General features: G+C 46.0%; 1 protein-coding gene and 1 long non-coding RNA gene across 5 annotated transcripts in view; both read left to right on the top strand.

The window, feature by feature from the left end:
- Azin1 (antizyme inhibitor 1) overlaps positions 1–3,063 on the top strand; it is a 30,770-nt gene extending 27,707 nt beyond the window's left edge. For 2 of the 4 annotated variants that reach the window (XM_034516331.2, XM_076911283.1), the window contains one exon: positions 705–3,063. In XM_034516331.2, coding sequence (XP_034372222.1) covers positions 705–816 — 112 coding nt within the window. In that variant the 3' untranslated portion in view covers positions 817–3,063. The remainder of the gene's footprint in view (positions 1–704) is intronic. The other 2 variants (XM_034516332.2, XM_076911284.1) reach the window with 2 other exon arrangements.
- A 6,178-nt stretch (positions 3,064–9,241) lies between these two features.
- Positions 9,242–12,391, top strand: LOC143434061 (uncharacterized). The gene is made up of 4 exons (XR_013103243.1): positions 9,242–9,345; positions 11,010–11,083; positions 11,951–12,150; positions 12,263–12,391. It is a non-coding gene; the product is annotated as an uncharacterized LOC143434061 (long non-coding RNA).
- Positions 12,392–15,366: the final 2,975 nt, after the last annotated feature.

Genomic DNA, 15,366 nt, shown 5'->3' with positions numbered 1-15,366 from the left:
GATGTCTGTTCAACCTTTTCAGTAAAAGTAGAAAAGTCTTAGGGTTGTGGATATGGCTGCCATACAGGCAGCTGAATTGAGGTGACCCTAATGTGGAATTGAGTTGTAAGAAAAAAAGCAGAAATGGATGGATCCCTGGAGCTGGCTGTCTAGCCAATGTTTAAGTTTTGGATTCAGGATGAGAGACCTTGTCTCAAAAAAATGAGGTGGAGAACAGTTGGAGAAGGCAGCAGAGGATGACTGCCGGCCTGGCACACAGACACTTAACACATCTCACCTCTCCTCCCCTGCTAGATTCCCCTCCCTCTCCCCCCCACCCCCACCCCTGTAAGTTTATCTTTGTACTCCTGAGTGTGGATATGTGAAGAATGAGTGAGTGCTGTTCTCACACAGAAGTCAGATCCCTTGAAACTGGAATAACTCCAGGCTGTCCTGACCCACCTTATTATAGCAAGTCAAACTCCAGTCAGTGTGTACTCTGAACCAATGAGGCCAAGAAAAAAAGCCTTTCTAACATGGGTTTCAGAGATTAAATTTATTGTCTGTCAGGCTTATATGACAAGTTTTTACCAGCCATCTCCCTGGCCCCAGAAATAGACAATGTTTTAGGAGGGACTAGAAGACTTAATTGTTACCTGTTTCATTGTATTTGTGTGATAAAAGTATTTCAATCCTGAGTTCTGCTTATTTCTTCATAAATACAGGTATGAGATGCAAGATGCTGGAATTACTTCAGATGCAATGATGAAAAACTTCTTCTTTGCACCCTCTTGCATTCAGCTGAGCCAAGAAGACAGCTTTTCCACTGAAGCTTAAACAGGCATTAACGCTTCTGTAGATCTGAAGTCGCAGGTTAAGCTTGTCTGGTCTACATTCCAGTGTGGGGGAAAAATTCAATCAATCTTTATTCTGTTAATTTCTTGGAAACAAAACAAATTCATAGTAATAGCTATTTGGGACCAGACAAAATCAGCTTTCATCTATAATTCATTGGGGGTAATAGGGGATTTAGATAATGTATCCAGATTTAAACATACCAGTTTGACCCACCCCTTAAGCGTTTAAAATAAAATATGCAACAAAATGGATGACTTAGTGGAGATGGAAGCCCATTAATTGGGTTCCCCATCAAATCGTTTACATACAAGTACACAGTTTTTATAATAAGGATTCCTGTTAAAAGTCTTGTAAAGTTGATGTCTTTCACCCAGATATATCACGTCAGTGGAAGACCAGTGTGACTTCATTAGATACGTTTAGTGTATTTAGAATGTGTAAATTTGTGCTTTGAACTGTAGTTTAATAAATGTAAAATTGCATCATAGTATTTGTTGTATTTGACCTAATGTAACCCTTGTATGATTGCAATAAAACTTTGTGTAGATTTTACTGTTTTTTCAGGCTAAAACTTTGGGAATGGGGCTAGCTAGCAAAGGTAGTTTTGAACTAGTTGTTTGTATGGTCTGTTTTGAGGGTTAGTTTTCTTTATAGCCCATTTAAGTTTGGTTTGGCTCAATATGCTTTTTTGGTTTATTTAATTAGTAATTTAAGTAAAAGTGATCGGTAATCATTGTGAAGTTCATATTCATTATGGAGAGTTGATGTGCAGTAAGCATGATGTTTAACAATTTTAACACCAAAAATGTTAATCCTGCATAAACCAATTGTAATAATAATAGGTGTTTCTGTATAGATAGGATGCATAGAGTACCTTAGTAAATCTTAGAATCACAAATCTTTTGGCTGATAGAAAAGATTTTATTAAACACTGAAAACTTGGAGGGGAGGGGGAAGGAGACTGCAGAAGACTGCAGAACCCTAACCTTAAAGAAGGGCTATGTCTGTCTATTTCCAGCATCCTCATGCCCCTTCGCACAGATGTTTAAATCCAGAGGGCTTTGGGGTGGTGAAGCACACTTTCTTCAATTTCTCACTTATAATAGTATCAGATTGGAATTTTGTTGTTGTTGTTGTTATTGGTTTGAACCTAGTCCCTTAGTTTCTTATTTCCCATTTGTTCAAGCTTAATAATTCTTCCTTCGTACTAAAGCTTGGTGGTGGTGGGGAGGATTTAGCATCACTAACCTGACACTGTTGCCAGGAACTTTGGCTTTGTTCACTGCTAGTGTGTTAGTCCTAAGTCTCAGAATCACAGTAGTAATGAGACAACTTACAGGGGTCACTTTTCCTAACTTACTCTATGTTCACAAGTGGAATTCCTGTCCTCCAAGAGGAAATGTGACTTCACTTTGGTGCCAATGGACAGACAATTCTGCCTGTGCTACATAGGAGAAGTGTGGGATGCACTTGAACAGCTGGATTTTACACCTTGATTTCAAGGTGGAAAGAAATTGATCATGAATCTCTAATTTCAAATCAAACCAGTAGGTGCTTAATATTTTTGATTTGAATATGGCCCACTTGAATATCATGGGTTCTATTAAGTATAAGAACAACTAAGGACTCCAGCCCACTGACATCTAGTTGCCCTTGGACTTTTTTCCAAGGTATAATATGGGGTTTTATGCAAAATTCCAAGCTACCATATACATTATTGTAGTCCAGAAATGCCAAAACTTAACAGCTTGAGTCCTTGGCTTGACTGTACAGGCTTGGTCTTCGTGGCATATCAGTTTTGCCGTCTGCATAGGAGAGTGGTTGTATGTAACACAGCCCAGAATTGCTAATCTCACATGTGAATGATAGGTAAACTTAAGAATGTCTGTATTGTATTTGAAAACTGTTTGCCATAAATCTAAAGTCAAACCTATGTATTTCAATTTGGTATGCTTAAGAATAATTAATGTAAAATCTTTTTATATGATATTGTAATCTCAGTTCAAATTTAATTGCAAATATAAAACCCAAATGATTTCTATATATAGTAAATTGAACTGTAAAGGTAACTTGTGTGTGATTCTGAATACACAGATAAAATGTTTTTATTCCTCATGCTTTACTTTGATGGCTTCTATCATGAAATAGACGTGAAATTTTATGAATTAATTTGTGTATATTGCCCACGTTCTTTGAGAATCTATTAAAAGTAAAGTGATCTGGGAATTGTCTAGCACAATGAAGCTTTTGATGACTGGATATTCATGGGATCATCATTTAAAACCTGGTTGAAGTTGAATCACTATTAGTATAAATTTAGATTTAAAAAAACTAACCTTTTTGGCCTGCTGAAATGAAAATCAATCCCTCAGTTGTTTGTTACTGGGTGGCATGATGGGATTTCATTCTTATTATTTTCTTCCCAGGGTACATTAGGTTTAAACAGTATTGTTTAGGTTACAGAGTAGTTTATCGGCTGGTGTTTAAAACTTCATCTTGTCTGCTTCTAACCCTGTGTCTGGCACTTAACTATTCTAGCAGAGGCCAGACATCTAACCTTTCTATACTGATAATGCTATGCGTAGAACTAATGGGATCTAACAGTTGCTAAGGTGCCCGGTCACTGTTAACTATAGTTGCTGTGTCTGACAAATGGTTGAAATGACATAAGTCATCATATACTCTTTTTGCTCTGGCCTACTGTAGGCTGTATTGCTGCCAAATAGCTGATTTAACATTAACTTTTGAGTGTTATATAAAAACACAGTCATTTAGCTCTGTGTTGCCTGACAGCGAGTTAGGCAGTATGTTGCATGAGTTTGCAGTGCAGCTTTCATAATGAGGGTGAACTTGTCCAGGAATTAAAAGCTCTTGGCTAGATTTGGGGTGGTTGTTGTTTGTTTGACATTGTAGCCCAACCTGGCCTGAAAACCACTGTGTAGACTCAGACTTGGTAGTTACATCTTAGTCTCAGCCTCCTGAGCGGGATAACAGAAGATTGCACTACTGTACCAAGAAGAAACGACTCTGAACTGGCATTTGCTAGAGGCTAATGTTTTTTGTCATAATTTTGGGTTGTTTAAAAAGTCTAAGTACCTTTAATGAGTTCCTTTGAAGAAATTCCTGGAAAAGCCAGACTAGAAGACAGCCAGCCTGTGTGTGACGGGTGCCATCAGTATAAACTGCATGTAATTTCCTAGCCACAAAGGAAACAGTAGGTACATACAGTTGATGTCCCTTTAGAAGGCCTGGGTACGGCAGGATGTTCAGCTAAGCCACACTTCTCCTCGTCCACCAAGCCAGGGCTGCAATTCTTGCCTGATTTCTGGGGTGTCAACTCTAAATTTCAAACCAACCTCCCTCCCCCTTTAAAAACATACTTGGGTTCAGTAAGTTGCCCAAAGATGTTTCTCAAATATCTGCTCACCCTTTTATCTGAATGGGTTTTAGATAACTAAATAGCAGCCAGAAGTATGATTTGTCAAGTGGGGAAAAAATCTGCCCTGGCAAATTGGTGAACAATATCATTGTGAAGTCTGCTATTGTCAATAGTGGACCATCTGGCAGCATTCTTGAAGCCAAGCAGGATAACTAGCAGTTGGTTTGCCACTGCTAGTACAGCACCCCTGCTATGAAACTAAGGCTGGTTGGATACAGGGCGGTGCCAGCTGTGTGACCTGCTTCCTGCCACTTCTCAGTATGTACCTACCTGCCTTTGCAGGTCAGACTGCTGAAGTTTTAATATGGCATGCCTATTGGAGGTCAGGACACCTTGGAGGAGGTCTCTTCACTATGTGGGTCACAGAACTCAGGATAAAACAGCAAGGCCCAGGTTTAGTGAGAGACACTTTTCAACTTGGATGCATACACTCTGCTAACTTCTGGCTCCACATAGGCATATACATGCAAGGCTTTTATATAGAAATAATCAGTTGTAGCAGCTTTAAGTTGCAGAGGTTGAGGTCAGCCTGGTCTACAGAGAGTTCTAGCACAGCCAGAGCTGCACAGAGAAATCCTGGTCTCCACGCATAAAAACAGTAGGAAAGAAAGAGTGTAATTAGTGCCATGTAGTGGGTGGTGAGTTAACCTTTGTGGAAGGATGGTGCTCTGAAGTAGCTAATACATAGTTGACCACCAAATCATGTAAGTAGAAACTAGGTAAGGGTGTACAGTTAATCTCTGCCCTTGGGGGACCAGCCTTGGCTACATAGCCATTTCCAACCCAGTCATAGCTACATAGAATGTCAACAGAAAGCAAGAGTGAACAAGTAATAAACCAGTAACAGGTGGGTGGGCTTTAAAAACCATATTCAAAACAGGCAGGACATGGCCGTATATGCCTTTAATCCCAGCTTTCAGGAGGCAGAAGCAGGTGGATCACAGGTTGCAGCCAGCCTGTTCTCTACAGAGTGAGTCCCAGGACAGCTAGAGCTACATAGAGAAACGGGTTACCAAAAAAAAAGAAAAAGTATAAAACCGAGTTTCACATGCAGAGATCTTTTCTAAGGTCCTGCTAGAGATGACTACAGGCTGGTTAGCTTGCATAAATGGGTATTTATGTAGCAGGAGCTGATAATCCCACTAGATGGCGCTCCCAGACCACATTAGGTACAGCACCTAGACCCATGCCCTATAGGTCCTTTGTAAAGTTTCACCAAAGTCACAATGCCCTGCCTCCCATCCTTCGGTTTGTTTCTGTGTTATGGAGTGGAGGAAGATTTCAGTCTTGCATCCCAAAAAAGTCAAGCCTAAAGGAAAGAAAGGTTTGTGTGGGTTCTGTGGGGGTTGGGGGTTGAGGGTGGGGGCTTGGAAAGCAAGAAATAGATGGCATTGTTCATTGAGGGAAAGGGGAATGTGGCTGATTAATTCAGACAGGCAACTCTGTGTGACTGGGAGAAAGTCCTTTGACTTTGGTAGCACAGGCAAGTCAACAGGGTTTGTAGGAGACCAAGTCTGTTTAGTCAGTTTCCCGATCAGACTTTAGATGTTTGTTTCTCCCAAGCAGCTTTCTCACATCTAAATACAGTTTAATCAAGGTGAGGCATTGCCTCTCTCCTTCCCAAGATGCTTTGTTCTTATGGTGATCGCATTTGGCTGCTGTTTACAAGTGAATTTTCCCATTATACTAAACTCTTTAAGGCAGTCTACCATTTAAGAGAGGTTTCTTGAGCCAGGCATGGTGCCACATACATTTAGTCCCAGCATTGGGAGGAGGCAGGCAGGAGGCAGGCAGGCAGATCTCTGAGTTCAAGGCCACCCTCCTCTACAAAGTTCCAGGCTAGCCAGGCCTACACACAGAAACCTTGTCTTGAAATACTATATTTTTTAGGTTTTTTTTATGATGCCTAGGTTGGCCTTGAACTCTTGGGCGTGAGCCATCTGGCCTATAGGTTTAGATACATAGAGCCCACTCAATGTTTCTTAGGTCTGATTTCTTTTACTGTGTTCCTCTTTCCCATTCCCAGATTTTCCTTTGCCCTGCCCACTTCCTTGTAATTGTCCCTCTTGAAACTGCACACTTAGTGCCACTAGCTCCCTGCTCTCTGATAAGCCTTCTAATGTACCGTCTTTCTGAAGTCCTTGAGGACATTGGCTGCATCTTTTTCAATATTCCCAGGGGGTTGTGCATGCTGAGCCAAGCACTGAGCCACATCCTCGACTCATTTTTCGAGGCTGCGTGCAATGGCATTGCCTTTTCCCTATCCTCTCCTGTTTCAATGGGACACCCTGTCGACCCCCCCCCCAAAAAAAAAAATTGTTTCTTAGCTGGGAGTAGAACTGTGCTCCATGGAAGAGTGCTCAGTTAGCATGTGCACGATCCTGTACTTAGCCTCTAAGGCACATAAATCGTGTGTTGTGATGCACACTTGGAACCCTAAGAGGCCAAGGCAGGAGAATCAGAAGTTCAAGGGCATCCTCTACTACATAGATAAGGCCAGTCTTAGCGACGTGACACTGTCTTTGAAAAGCAACATGTTGAGGTCTTTGGCCTAATCAGGAGCCTTTTTGGGGGGGGGGGGGTATCGGGGAATTGGCAATTGCACTGAGGTGTAAGTGAAGAACAAGAGTAAGGTGGAGGGAAAATTCACATGAAAGTACTTTATGTGCTAAAGCCCAGGGATGGGAATTAGAGTCCGAGTCAACGTCCTGGTGTGTAGAGACTGGTGCCATCATTAAGGACTCATCAATACTGTCTTAAAGGCAAAACACCATGACCAAGACAACCTAGAAAAGCATTTAATTTGGTGCTCACCATTCCAGAGGGTTAGAGTCCAGATCCATTATGGCAGGGAGCTGGGCAGCAGACAGGCAGGCATGGTGTTGGGGCAGTAGCTGAGAGCTCACATGAACCACAAGCACCAGGCAGATGAGAGTGGTACTTTTGAAACTTGGACTCCTAATGACACACCTCCAACAAGGTCATACCTAATCCTTCCCAAACAGTTCCACTAAGTAGGAACTAAGCAGTCAGATATACAAGCCTATGGATCCAGTCTCATCATGGACATACAGTTTTAACCTAAAAGAAATGGAGGTTGGTGTGTTTCAGGGCTGCCTGGTGATTCTGTAGACTGGAAGCCTGGTTAGACTCTAGGAAGCAGAGAGAAAGGACTGCTTCAGAGGTAAATGGGAAAGGTGAAGGAGGAGCTAAAAGGATATTTCTCCTTTGTGTAGCTCGATAGGTAACTGATGGCCTCTACTGATGGCTACAAACAAGAGAACCGGTTTCCAGAGATGTGTAGTGGATGGAATCCACTGGGGTGCTAGGAGGCGGAGCAACAGTCAGTCTGGAGACAGGGCGAGGAGTCACAGACATTGCTCTGAGGAACTGCACTGCACATGACCTTCATGGCCTGAGAAATCATAGGGCTTGTCTGTGTATCCATGTGTTTGCCCTTTCTTTGCTCCCTCCTTCCCCTTACAGTTCTAGGACACCAGGCCATGCCAGATCTTGGAATCTTCCCACCTCAAGAGTAAAGTAGCAGCTAGCAGTTGCTGGCTTAGAAGTGTTGTTTATAAATTAACCATCTCCTGTAAGAAGCCACTTCCCTACACTCCTGGATAACCTCAGGAAATGCACTGGCTCCCTGTGCCAGACTTGGGTAGGTTTATTTGATCTGTTAGTGCTGTACCTAGGTTGAAGAGACATCTGTTGATGTGTCCCTAGAACCCAGACAGGGCACTCAAACAAGGACACGACAGAGCGAACGATGCTTTGGGCCACCGTAAGACAAGCAACAAGGATGGAGCTGTCCATGCCAGGAGGTCCATGGTGACCAACTTCTATGTGGTACAGAGTGATACACCTCCTTGATAAATGGAGGTCTGCCTGCCTCAAGAGCACGGGGTGGCGGGCTAGAGAACATTGTGCAAAATCTGTAACTTGTATGAGCAGATCATAAATAAGCAGGTGTGGTATCTGTGTTGTGGCCTTTGCTGTGGGAGATTAGACATGCAACTGAGGCTTGCTTAACGTAACAATGCACAAAATATGTGCAGATGCTGTTGTCTGCACGAGCCCCTGGATCAGCCAGGGGAAAAGGCTGAGCTGGAGGTGTCAGTTTGATGTTTTTATCCTTAGGGAGGGGGGGAAGGGTGGAAATACAAATTAGAGCTGTGTATCCAAAATCTTGAAACCTATGGTAAGAACTGGACAGTGAGGAGAAGGAAAAAAGGTGGCCCCTCTCTCAGGTCAAGCTCTGTGTGCAGACAGGGCTGGCATAGCAGACAAGGACTGGAATCTGACAATCAGGGAGATACTTTGTTCACGTTGTCCCTGAATTGCTTGAATTGGGAGCTCCTTTTTTTTTTTCTTCTTGAAACAGGGTCTTTATTATGTAATTCTGCAGACAATGCTGGCCTTGAACTCAGAGGATCCACCTATCTCTGCTTCCCCCAGTAGAGAGTGCTGCCTAGCAGGAAAGAGTTTCAAAGGAAATGTGAAAGACCCTCTTGCAGTCTAGTGAGTAGAGCCCTAGGGCCTGGGAGTGGATGGGATCTCTGTGGTGTAGAACCTAAGTAAAAGAATTATTTAAGGCAGCATAATCTAAAGCAAGCTGAGGGGAAGTTAATTTGTCTTTGATGGGCTGGTTCATGCAAGCTGTTGTGCTTTGAATGAGAAATGGCCCCCATAGATAGGCTGAGGCATTTGAACACTTGGCCCCAATTGCTGGTGTTATTAAGGGAGGTTTAAAAGGTGTTTCACTGAGGGTGGGTTTGAGAGGACATAGCTTCACCCTACTTCTGGTTCACAAATTCTGCTTTGTGCTTGCAGCTGACATTGTGACCTCTTAAGTTTCTGCTTTGTCCACTGTGTTAGCCTCTGGAAAAGTCTGCCCCTCCTTCAAGCTGCCCCGGTCATAGTGCGTTGTCACAGCAACAGAAAGTAACCAACACAAACGTACAGACACTTACTTGGTTGTCACGAACTGAGGTCTCCATGAGTGTCAGAGACTGGAGACACTGGAGGAAGGATGGGCTTTACTGAGGGGACTACATCCTCATCAGGTAGTGTCTGTGGTATTTGATGGTCAGTCACTGGTCCTGATAGGACTGTTTTCATAAGAGAATTAAAGAATGCACAGGCTGGTGAGATATCAGCAGATAAAGGCACTTAGCCTAAATTTGATCTTGATCCCTCTGATTAGCATGGTGACAAGAGAGAACCAACCCCCATAAATCAGCCCCTGAGCCCTCACATGCACTATGGCAGAAAGAAAGAAATGTAATTTTTAAAAGCAATTTAATTCAGCAGGGACCTTGGGGACTGTATGGAGCCATTAGTGGCTTTGCCGAGTCCAAAGGTAGGTCGTGAGCTTCACCAGGTAGAAAAGGCTCTGGTAGGTCTGAGTGATTCAGACGGCATGCAGACTGGGTTTCTACAGAGCTACTGTGATGGAGAGGCCGCAAAGCCGGTCACTCTAAAGCAAATGTGGTAAGATTTGTGCTGAGTCAGAATCCTAAAGAAAACTGTTGACAGAGAGCCAGACTGGACACTTGTGAGTCTCTTTATCACCTGAGCAGATGTCTAATAGGGTTATAAATGATAGACCAGAACAGGTGAGGACGATTAAATCCCTGTGTGTACCGAGTTGGGGAAGAGCAACTGTCCTCCAAGAGTAGGCTGAGTCTATTTCTCCCCTGCATGAAAATGTCCTGAGGTAGAGATTGTTCCTCTAAGCCCAGAGCCTTTCCAGCAGCCAGTGTGGCCAGGGGAGAGGCAGCAGCTGGCTTATGCCAGTCCAGAGTCTGTCAGACGCTGGGAGCCTGAAGCCTAGCCCTCCTCCTCTTCACTCTGGCAGGATGTAAAGAGCCAGCTTCCTGTCCTGAGCTCCTCAGACGGGGAAGAGGAGGCAGGGCCCTAGGACATGAAAGCACAGCAGCTAGCAGAAAACAGTCACTTCTCATAGAGTTGACTAAAGTAATGCATTTCAGCATGCTGCCCCACCAATGCATTCTACCAATGCTACTCTGTAAAACTTATTTACTCTAAATTATTATTATTACATTGCCCCCTTTCCAATCCCCCCTCCCCCAGAGTTCTTTTTTTGTTTGTTTGTTTGGTTTGGTTTTTGGTTTTTCAAGACAGGGTTTCTCTGTGTAGCCCTGGCTGTCCTGGAACTCACTCTGTAGACCAGGCTGGTCTCAAACTCAGAAATCTGCCTGCCTCTGCCTCCCAAGTGCTGGGATTAAAGGCGTGTGCCACCACTGCCCCGCCCCAATGTTCTTCACCTCATCACCTCTCTCCTATGCCTCTGAGAGGGTGCTTCCCCGGCCCCTTCCCTACTTACCAACCCCTTATTTTTATTTTTAATTGTGTTAATTTATGTACATCTAGGCATGATGTACATATGGGTACTTTGTGTATGTGGTACCTGTGAGGGCCAGAAGAAGAAATTGGATTCCCTGGAGCTGCAGTTACAAGTGGTTGTGAGCCCCCTGGCTTCAGGGCTGAGGAGCTGAGCTGGGATCAGTGGAATGTGCTTCTATCCACTGAGCCACCTAACCCCCAGCGTCACCCATTTGAGAAGACAATTGAGGAAGGGCTCTTTTGTCATATCCCTTCTCCCTGCACCGAATCTCCTTAGCTGCTGGATCCCAATGGCACTTGTTTGGAATGACAGAGGCTTTTAGACATCCTACCCACCCTTTATACAAAGATTTCATTGCAGATATGATAGAACACCAACCTCTGAGTGTGAGGAGATCTAGAGAAGCATCTGAAGATGTGCAGGCGGCTGAAGGGGTAAGTTGGGAAAGCATTTGGCTTAGCACCCAAGGATCAGACATATCTGTAAAACTCTTGCAAGTTTTAAGGATGGGTAAGGTATAGATGATGCCCAACAAGAAGACTGAGGAAAAAAAAACTTATGTCTAGTAATGTAAGGTGTTTAAATGCAGAGAACACCTTGAGTGGATAGGAAAGGCACACTCAGAAGCCGTAAGATTAACTGAATGAAAATCCCAGTGTGTCGGGGAATTCATGAGCTGGGTGAGCCCCCGAGGCTCCCAAACAATTTGGGATAGCGCCATTCTTGCTGGCTTCATATGAGAACAAAGTGTTAAAACCTATTACCAGAGATATGGCATGTTCTGGCTGTACACATGGAGAAATCAAACTGGGACTGGGCTGGAAAGCCCTGCCCAAGCTATCAGTCAGTTCAGGAAACTAAATCATACCACTGCTTTCTTTCAAAAGCCCATGCAAGGGCTCTAGTGTCAAAGTTAGTCCTAAAGGGAATCCAGGAGGAAGGGGAAACCTGTGTTGGTCCACTGGCTTCAAAGTGGCAGGCTGGGAGTGGAGAAGGCAGTCTGTCCACATTCCCGAACTCCAACTAAACCCTACCCTTCAGTAACACCTAACCAGCACTAGAACTCGAGAGGCAAGTTGAGCAGCTGGAGCTGGGTAAAGGCATGCTCACCCATCTGCCTCTCTATGGTCATGGAAGTTAGTGCAGGTCTGCACGGCGGCTCCAGACTGCAAAAACACTTCTTTATTGTGAAAACCCATTTGCCCTGAACTGACATGCAGCTGGTTGCTGGCATGTATTCATTCTATTCAGTGTGAACAGTCATACATTCTACTGTAGAAATGGGGCATGTTTGATTACAGGGTGTTGTCCCAGACGCTGTGCCGAGAAGGGCATCTGATGGTCACTGTGAACATTTCTCCATCTCCATCCATCTGGCTTCAAATTCAAGTTAACCTGTCCAGTGGGCCATTTTACTGTCATCTTTGTAGGTGATCACAACCAGGGATCAAGGAACCACATAGACAACATTAAATGTGGTAAAAATGCTGGTCCTAGCTGGGTAAGGCTTGGTCCTATTTCTATAAAAACAAATGTTTTTTTTTTTTTTTTTTTTTTTTTGAGCATCCACATGACTAAAAAGTCTCTGCATTCTTTCTAAACCAATCATCTAGGAGTGTCCTATGGCAAATACCTGTAATCACCGCGCTCAGATGCTGAGGCAAGGAGGATCCAGAGTTCAAGGCTAGCCTGGGCTATATAAGACCCTGTTAAAAATATACACATATAAATTTGCAGAGAGCTTTTTCTCGAAAAAAATAGGCATTCTGATTTCTTTCACATTTCAAAATGTCCTGCAACGCGCACAGCTCGATTTTTAATTCAGTTATTTTCTTCCTTTTTCCCTAAGAGGATGGAGACCCTCCTCCCTAGTGGCTCTTGGTTTAGGTCCTGACGGCGGCTCTGCGTAGCTAGAGCCGAGCCTCACCAGCAGAGGGCGCTGCGCTCGCGGGCTCGGGGCGGGGCCGGGCGTGCTTTTCTCCCCAGCAACAGGGGCCCGCGCGGCGCTCGGGGGCGCGGCCTGGAGGCTTCCCCAGCCCCGCCCTCCCCGCCCCGCTGCCGGGGGAGCGCCCAGCTGGGGCGTTGCCTGCCTCGCGGCGACCTCGCCCCTGCCGACCGGGGCGCGGCTGGGCTGGGGACCACTCCCGTGCCCGCCCCCGGCGCAGCCTTCCCACGGGCTGGCCCGGCCACAGCTGGCTCGCACTTTGGAGCCGGATGGGGAGACGTGACCGCCGAGACTCGGGCGCGCCAGGGACGGGCGGGGGAGGCTGGACTTCGGGGCACCTGGGGCAGTTCGCGTTCCCCGGGGAGGGGAAAGGGAAACGGGCGCCCCAGCTCCCGGCACTGCGTCCCCGCGTGCATTCTCCAAAAAACACGAGCCTTCGGTTCCTCTTCCTGCTTCGGAGCCTTGCCAGGCCACAGGTCCTGCCCACAGTCACCGGACGAGTACGAATTCTTGCACTGCAGGAGATTGACTTCATGCACTGCAGTAAATCTGACGGCGGGGGCTGAGTCCCCTTTCAATTTCCTAATCTACAATATGAGAACCTGGATCACCGCGCCCACCCACCTACCCGGACCTGCAAATCCAAATCCGAACACTGAGAGGCTTTCAGAGCAGGGGCGCAGCAATCCCAATAACAAAATCACCGGATTGTGTCTACCACCAGTCTAACTAGGCTTTCCCACCCCTTCTGCATTCCCCTAAGGACCTTGGCAGTTCCCTTGCCCTCAAGAAAAAAAAAACAAAAAACAAAAAACAAACGCTACTGTGGGCTAGCTGCTTTTCAACCACAGGCTTTCTGAGTTTAACACTAACCCCTCTAAGATTAGGGACTTGTAGCCAGCAAAGTCCCAAGACCTTAGAGCCAAAGGTTACAGAGTTGTCCCGTTTCTTTTAATGCTGCTCCTTCAGGTCCCAATTCCAGCTTCCCCACTTGCTGCCCTACTAGTGTGGTGCCCTCCTAGTGTCTCAGTGACAAATGGGAGCCACGCTGCTTGGTAGTGACCAGATCTGGGACTCATGAGAAATTCCCTCCTTTTGAAGACTCCACGAGCCCTTTCAATATTTATCCCAAGAAATTCTTCCTAAGGTGCCTGAGCCTTGACTCGTGGTAGCCAGTGTCATCTGCCTTGCAGCAACCTAACACTAAGTCACATTTAAATATGACGATGTTTTTCTTAAGCCCAGTGGACAGGCAGTGGAGGTAAATAAACTCAGGGAGGAATCTTGTCCAGATTGGGAGTCTCCCTAAAATTTCAAAGTTACTAGTAAATCAGGATTTAGGGAAAATTGTCCAACCCTGTGCTGAACACTGGGAATTTACCTCAAGATTCCCAGCCTCCCCCTCTGTACCTTACACCCTTGGTGCTGGGCCAGGTATGCATGGGGGCTGACCCCCCCAGAGAGGTTCAGAGCGGTTATCACCACCAGAAAGGCTATCTAGCTCTTACCTAACTTCCTGTTAGAACCTTTGGCCTCAGCAGCAGGGCGCATGCCTGGCAAAGACAGACTCTCCCAGTCATGGGGAGTCCAAATGCTCCTGTCGGCCTCCTAGGCCCAGTACTATCATATCAGAGAGCAGGAGTCTGAAGGCCAGGAGGTCCTGCTCCGAGTTCCGGGTTGACAGACTCAACGGGGGGTGGGGGGGTGGGGGGTGGGGGGTGGGCGTGAGACCACATTTCCAGGAGGGGGAGTCTCATAAAGTTGTTTTCCAAGACACCTCTAATTCCAAAGTGCTGTCAGAGGTGAGAACCGTTGGTGTAGGTCAGTGACAGGACAGAAGAATGAAGTCTGGACTAAAACGGATCGATGTGCACTCAGCGCCAAGCCAACCAAGGCCGAGGCTCCTGCAGCTGTGACTAGCAGGACCGTGGGATTCTTGGAAGGGACCCATCTGGGAATGAGCATGACTGCATGCCAGAAGCAGTGGGCAGACTGGAGTCTGCTCCACGTCCTTCGGGGCCACCGTGCCAGATTCTAAGTGCCAGTCTGTGCTGCGAGGCTGGGGCTGCTAATGCTCTGGGCATTTCTAAGCAAGAGGGACTGCTTGCTGATTATAGAATTTACCCTCCTGTTTCCTAGGGCGTTTAAGGTTTCCTTCAAGGTGTTTTTCCCGTCTGTCCACACCATTTCTACCAAAGCCCCCCACCCTAATGCCAGTCCACTAGGGTTTCTGCGACTGTTTTCCACACAGACCCCACCCCTTCCCATGACTACCTCGGGTGCACATGTTACCCTGCATGTGCGTGCCTATTGCCCTACCTGGGATGGGAAACCCTGCACAGACGAGCCTTAAATATCTTGAGAGAATTTGTTCCTGTTTAGGACAGGGTGGACACTACACAAACAATCCCTTCAGATCCACACCCTTTTCTGAGAATTTTCTGACCCCTGGCTGCATTTCCCGAGTGCCACAGGGCCTTGCGGTCAGCCATCACTGACAGGAAAGATCCGGAGCCAGGCTTTGAGGCAGCAAGTGGTGTCCACAGCCGCAGTGTAGCTTCCCTAGAGAGGGCTAGGGTGAGAGTGAGGCCAGGAAGGAAAGGATCCAGTCCCCGGTGCTGATGGATGCTCTGTTCTTTCCAAACAGACCTTCAAGTCTAAAGACAGGGGAGCAAACACCAGTGACCTCGGGTAACACCCCAGCCAGTGGACACCTAGGAACAGCTCTTCTGCCTCTGTCTGTCTGTCTGTCTGTCTGTGTCTCCGTCGCTC

The sequence above is a fragment of the Arvicanthis niloticus genome, chromosome 13 (assembly GCF_011762505.2).
Source record: "Arvicanthis niloticus isolate mArvNil1 chromosome 13, mArvNil1.pat.X, whole genome shotgun sequence".
NCBI lineage: Eukaryota > Metazoa > Chordata > Mammalia > Rodentia > Muridae > Arvicanthis > Arvicanthis niloticus.
This window is presented reverse-complemented; position numbering and strand designations above follow the sequence as displayed.